This window comes from Geospiza fortis, unplaced genomic scaffold, assembly GCF_000277835.1.
Source record: "Geospiza fortis unplaced genomic scaffold, GeoFor_1.0 scaffold270, whole genome shotgun sequence".
In the NCBI taxonomy this organism is placed as follows: domain Eukaryota; kingdom Metazoa; phylum Chordata; class Aves; order Passeriformes; family Thraupidae; genus Geospiza; species Geospiza fortis.
Window position 1 is genome coordinate 746,044 of NW_005054422.1, and position 6,560 is coordinate 752,603.

General features: G+C 39.7%; 1 protein-coding gene across 1 annotated transcript in view; it reads right to left on the reverse strand.

The window, feature by feature from the left end:
• ADARB2 (adenosine deaminase RNA specific B2 (inactive)) overlaps window positions 1-6,560 on the reverse strand; it is a 307,848-nt gene that overhangs the window by 58,606 nt on the left and 242,682 nt on the right. The window contains exon 4 of the mRNA XM_005426737.2: window positions 1,410-1,524. Within this exon, the coding sequence (XP_005426794.1) occupies window positions 1,410-1,524 (115 nt within the window). The remainder of the gene's footprint in view (window positions 1-1,409; window positions 1,525-6,560) is intronic.

Genomic DNA, 6,560 nt, shown 5'->3' on the forward strand with positions numbered 1-6,560 from the left:
TGACTCCTTCCAGTCACAGTTCTTCTCATATACTGTGGGTCTTTAATGTGCTTCTTTGGGCATGTAGAAATAAGGCTGCAGTGGCTCAATCATGCTTTATAAAGCTGGTCTAGACCTGGGCTAAAGAATATAGGAGTAGCTCCTTGTCAAAGAAGAATGGGATGAAATTCCTACAGGCATTTCTTACAATTCTTACAGTAAGTGTAAGCTCCCCTGTGCTCTCCCCCTACATGTGGTTAAAGCAACAGTTCTTGGCTCCTGTAGCTTAGTTTCTTATAAAAAGTATATTTAAATATTCTTCCTTGTGCTTCTGCTTGGAAAGAGCTCGTCTAAATAAACCATAGCACTTTGTTTAAATCTGATGAGAGCCACAGTCAAGAAATCTGACAATGACAAGGCATGCTGGGTCTAGTGTGCATCTTTCACATCCCAAATTCAATCACACTTCCTTTTTATTTTCCTTCATACTGAATATGGATACTTATTCTTTTCACATCAGAAAGGAGATGCTCAGCACAGGAATCTTATCTGCATTTAGGCTCTGTGTTTGGAAAAGATCCATCAGAAAATCCTGTATCCATCCTGCTGTCTTGCAATATTCACAACTGTCCCTACTGAACCTAGCTAATGTAATTGTTGAAAGGAAGGAGTGAGACAAGCCTGGATGAATTATATATGCCTTTCCCCTCTGAGCTTATCTTCCCATTTCTGTACCGGACCCACTGCTCCATGTGTCAGAGAGAGAATGAAGTTTATGGAAGCATCTCCACTGCTGACATCCTCATAAATACTGAGGTGCCCCACCTGAGGGGTACTTGCAGAGAAGGACCATCCATGCAACTGTTTCATCAAAGCACTGAAGATTTCCACACTGTATATGTCAATCAATCAAGTATTAACAGGAGTGAATACCAAATTTTGGCCCTGCTGCTGGTAAGTATTTCCCATGGCTAGAGAAGAGCAGAACTAAAATTACACATACTCTGGGTTTGGTTTCTTTGACTGGAAAGCACATTTGTTTCTGTTGCCAGTCTAAAACAAAGTTTATGCTGTATAAAAAGAACTTGGTGTATTCAGAGCTCAGAAAGTAATTAATAAATAATACTCCTTTTATTGATAAATAACTCTGTCCCCCATCTGTAAGGAAATAAAAAATCAGAGAGGGCTGTATTTTGTCCTGTAAACAAAGAAATGTAGCAATGTATTTATGAATAAATCTTCAACTCTGTTGCCAATATTTTTTGTGCAAACTTACTTGAGGTGTAAATATTTAATGCTTCTTTTCATTGCATTACTATTCATTTTTCTGTGTGGGAGTAAAGCCATCCTTCAGTATTGTGAACCAGGTAAATAATGTATTACTTAGTCATGAAAAATGCCAGAGGAAAATAAATGAGAGAATATCTTACCTTTGGTCATCACAATGCCTGCAAGAGTTTTGTGGCGTGCATGCATGGAAGTGAAATTGTCTGTCAGCTCCTGGAACTTCTGTGCAACCATTTGGTATACAGAGTCAGCAAAATCCTGAAAGAGACAGTCAGAAAGAATTGTTTCACTTCTTTGACTGAGGAACCTGGGCATTTCTGCAGATTAGTCACCCGATGTCAGCTGCTGAGAGATCCACTGTAGAATTAACCACCACCCATCTGAGCAAAGATAAAACAAGTATCCCTCCTTCAACTTTCTACATCATCCTCAGAAATGGCAAAATTAACTGTATGAAAGCCAAGGGACCCATATTGACTAGGACTGGGGGAAAGGGAGAAGATTTAGAGGCTGAATCTTTTTCCAGTCTCTTAAGACATTGGTCCTGCACCAGTTCACAGGAACTGAAAGCACTTTATTGTAGTAAGCTAAAGAGGTGGACCTGTGTCCTACAAAACCACTTATTTCTGTGAGCCCACAGAAAATTTCCATTAAAGAAGACTTCCACTGAAGACTGAGAGCTGATTTAAGGCCTGGTTTATCAGTAAATCCACCTATTTCTGCATTCAAAGTGAGTTTTTAATGATTTACAGCTACCAAGGCAAAATAATCAGCTCAGGAATCTGCCAGAGGAGCACCATGATCTGTCCTGCTTCTACCTTGGCAGGATGATGGGGAATCTTTGCTTGCATATCCTGCCAAAGATGTTGCTTGCAGTTCATGGATGTGCAGTGGTCTGGGAGGGACTGGTCTGCCATGTCTCTTCCTGAGCATGGCATCTTTTTTGAAAGGTCAAATTTTCCCATGGACTGGGCACTGGAGAGTGTGTGGTCTGAATCCTCAGGTGTGAATGAGTCCAATCACCAGGGAGAGTCTTGGGAACCTGGTTACTAAAACAGAGCAGATTAATAAGGTCTAAAAAGTGAATTCTGCAGACTCTGCATGGATGAGCACGAACATAAACCAGCTCTGGTGCTCCTGAGAACACCATGACTTGGAATGATTCCCTGCTGCAATGTTTGCTATCTTTTCATTTACTTAATCTCTGAATTTTGTTTTGCACTGAGCCTCTCAAGCATACATTAGAGATAAGTCAGTGGAACACTCCTTGTGAGCATGAGTTGTTCCTAAAGTGCTTTGCAAGTCTGAACATAAAAAAGTAACATCCAAAGAATTTTTTTAAAGATATATGACTTGTAGGGAGCCAAACTAAAACTACAAATCCTTCTGGAAGCAGTTCCTGGGAGCTGGAATTTACTCTGGGGTGCTGACAGAGACCTCCTGGCATCCTGAAATCTGGTTAGCACCAAGTGATTGTGCCGTTGTTAGGAAAAGTGGCTCAACCAAAAAATAATTCCATTTTTTTCTTCTGGTGTTGTGATATGCTACCTGGGGGTGATCCTGGTAAAACAGGCCCCCTTTAATCCACTTGGTTTTATTAAGTGTGTTTATGACACACATGGAGGGGACCCTGAGTCTGACACACAACTTCCCTCACCCTGAAATATCAACAGCTATGTGGAAATAAGGAAATGTATTTAAGAAGATCACATTCATTCTTTTCCTCCCCAAACACAACCAAAAAGATTGGTGTAAAACAGTGTTTTAAACTGGGAGAACACACAGCTACTTCTCAGAGGAAAGCAGGTTCTAACTCACAAATATCAGTAATGCTACTGCCATTAAGTGCCTCTGCAGGCTGTACACCATATGTTTCTACAGTTTGTTGTGGAAATTCAGCTTAATTTTAAAACATTATTATGGTAAGTATGAAAAAAAATCTAATTAAATAAAACATAACAACACTTAGGCAAACCCCTTTTCATAAAACCTGGAATATTTTTTCTGTGTACAATCCTTGTAAGTGATTGCAATTTGCTCAAATACATAGAGGATAGGATTTCTTTGACATAATAATTTTTCTTTGTTTCTCTAAACCTAGCTTTCCAAGGTACTGTTCTGGGAACAAACCATTTGCCCAAAATACAGTTTAATATAACATGAATAAAATATGCTGTCTTGTTGCAGAAGAAGAAAAGAGGCATATAAAGCCTTTCTGGGAGATGCATGCAAAATTCCACACTAAAATTAGACGAAAACTAAGAAAAATTATCAAGAACAGTTTGACAGTTCCTAAATGGAATTTCACTTTCACTGCATTTATACCTCTTCTAATCTAATTGTCCACAATTACCATGTGAGCAAGGTACTGCTCATACAGTGCTTCTGAAGGATGAATTTTGGGTCAATTCTCATTTGCCAAGCATCAAGGCACCCTTGTGATATAAACGCAATTACGGTCGCTTTACAGATGAATGAGTGAAGGCACTAAAAGGGTGAGGGACTGGTCCAGGGGAATAGCACAGAGCTGGGCACAGCCAGGTGTTCTGATTTCCTGATGCTCTGGTTAAGTGCTCAGTGCTGGAACACTGCCTGTCTTTCATAATATGGAAGTTTGTTTCTCAACTTGTTTTCCCTGCTGAAGAGTGACTTCATCCATAATGAAAAACTAAAGCGTATTTGCAGAACTGATATAACTGGGCCCCATATGGTGGACTGAAAATCTGATCAGCTTTATTTAGACTAGAAAGATGGGGTGGGGGAGGGGGGATGGGGGGGGAGAAGAGTATCTCAATAAAAATATCTGCACCATCATTTAAAAAAGAATCAAATCATAAATGTCATCTGCTGCAGTGCTGCAGTCCAATCCATGTCTGCATTTCTACTGTACCGTCCAAATCTGCATCCCAGGGCATTTTGCGCTCATTAAGAGTTAATTAGCTCAGAGGCACATACAATTCCTAAAAGAATAATTTTAAAAATGCTAAACAGAACAAATAACTTTTAACTTTGGATTTAGAAATTCCCCATAGTCAGAGCTTTCTTTACTTCATTTGGCAGTGGGTTCCAAAGCCAGAGAGCAAAGAGGCTCACTAAAGGCGAAATAACGACATGACTTCAGATAACATATAAGGGTGATAAGAAATTCAGCATTTGCTGATCTCAGGGAGTGACCTGGGACATGAAAGAACAGCAAATCCAATAAATATGAAGCCTCTTAGCTAAAATAAGTCAGGCGAACATTTTTTTGTCTTGATTCCATTGCCTAAAAGGATGCCAGTGAAACTCATGGAAGCAAAGGAGTAACAAAGATGAATACACGTGGAATGCTGGAAAAACAACCAGGAAGAGTGTTTAATCTGAGAGGTCATTTCCAAGATATCATATTGCCCTAAATTTCCAAATGGATATTCCAAAGTGAAATGGAAAGGAGGAAAAGAAGCAGTTTATTTTTTCAGATGGAGAAAAATAAGGAAGAGGTGCATGGCTCAGCCCCACAAGAGATTTGATACTCTGAAGATTGCTCCTCCTTGTGCAGCATTAATTTCAGAGCTTTGAATACTCTGGTCCTGTGAGTTGGCCCAGTGGCAGAGCTGGGTGTGGCACTGGGTTCCTCACCTACACCCATGCATGCAGCACCCTGCCTTCCCTCTAGCACACACCAGAGCAGCTATTTGGCTTGACCTAGTTCTGTGAAATGAAGTCAGTGATAGCATTTCTGCCTATTTAGAACCTTAAGACTGGTTCTCAATGCTTCTTAGGAAACCTTAACTGGTTACAGACATATCTAACACACACAGGACAGATACGGTGGAGATAAGAGTGGCTGCATTTATCCCTGCTCAGTGGAGAACCACAGATTTCATTCCAGATATTTTCTAGCTTTACTTTTAAACAATAATCCTAGACTACTAAAGGATACATATCCAGATGGTCATTCCTGAGGGGATATAAACCGGAAAAATCCAACTATTTGTGGCTATTGTGAGTCTTGTTGAACTTTAAGCATCCAGGCTAAACTATATTATCTGCCATCAGAAGTAACTTATAAACCATCTGCAAAAAGGAATGGTTCTTTTCTTCTATCAAAACAATCTCAGAGAAAAGTTGTGTTTGGTGATACCACACTTCCTACTGCCAGATATGAGTGAAAATAAAAGTCTCCATCTGGAGTAAATACAAGAGCCAAATACATCTTGGCAGCTTCTGAACAGCTATCAGGTTGGTAAAAGAAAAAGGGAAAGTTTCTGAAGATGAAGGAAAAATAAGAGTAGAAATTTACCTCATGAAAGAGAATTCAGTGCAATTAATAGAGATGCATGCAATTGCTCTGATCATGTAATGGCAGAGAAATTGCAGCTCAGGGCAGGGGGAGGGGAGTGAAAAAAATAGAAAGATATGGACAGTCAGAAATTTGAATTTTTTTTCCAATATACATAGGAGAATAAATGCTGAAATGCTTTTTGAGTGCTGAACCTAGGAGGGATTTATGCCTAGGGGTTTAATGCCTAGGGTGCGGTACAGACCATCACTGAAGCCAGTGGAAGTATTCCTGACTCTTGCATGTTCCAGACAAGGCTCAAGTGGCAGGGATGGGAGCTCAGGCGTGCCCATACCCTGGCCAGGCAGGGTGAGCTCCATCACTCTGGCTTTGAGTGGATGTTGGGAGTAAAAAACAGGAGTCAGGGGAAGAATTGATCTTCAAGGTGCTGAGTTTTTTTAAAATCCCCTGCTTTGATTTGCCTGCTATAAAAATCTTTTCATAGGTTCTCACATAAATTCCTCTGTACAAAAAATAATTGTCTCAGGGAGACAAGGTCAGTCTTGTAAATACAGTGAGCGATACAAGTAAGGCAAAGAAGACTGCTTGACCCCCATCCAAGGGCAAATCTGCCCTAGGTTGCACTCATACATTGACTATTGCCTAAATGCCCTCCGCCTCTGATGGAAACAAGTTTCTTGCTCAGGCTGCTGTCAGAAGAAAGAAAATATAATGCTGAATTGTTCACTGAGAGATCCTACAGTACTTAATGAGCTGTATTTTAACATATACAAGGAGTCTGGAAAGATGAAAAATAGATGTCATTACGATTATAACTGCATTGTGATGTCTGAAGTATTCATCTGTCCTTGATTAGTATATCAAATTACTTCTTTTATCCACAAAAGAAAATCAAACTTTAGATCACACCATTACAGAACCAAAAACTTTTAGGGATTTCTCAGCACTAATATTTCAAATGGTATAAATAATTAAATGTGTTCAAGTTTGCAATGGGATTTTTCAGGGTAAA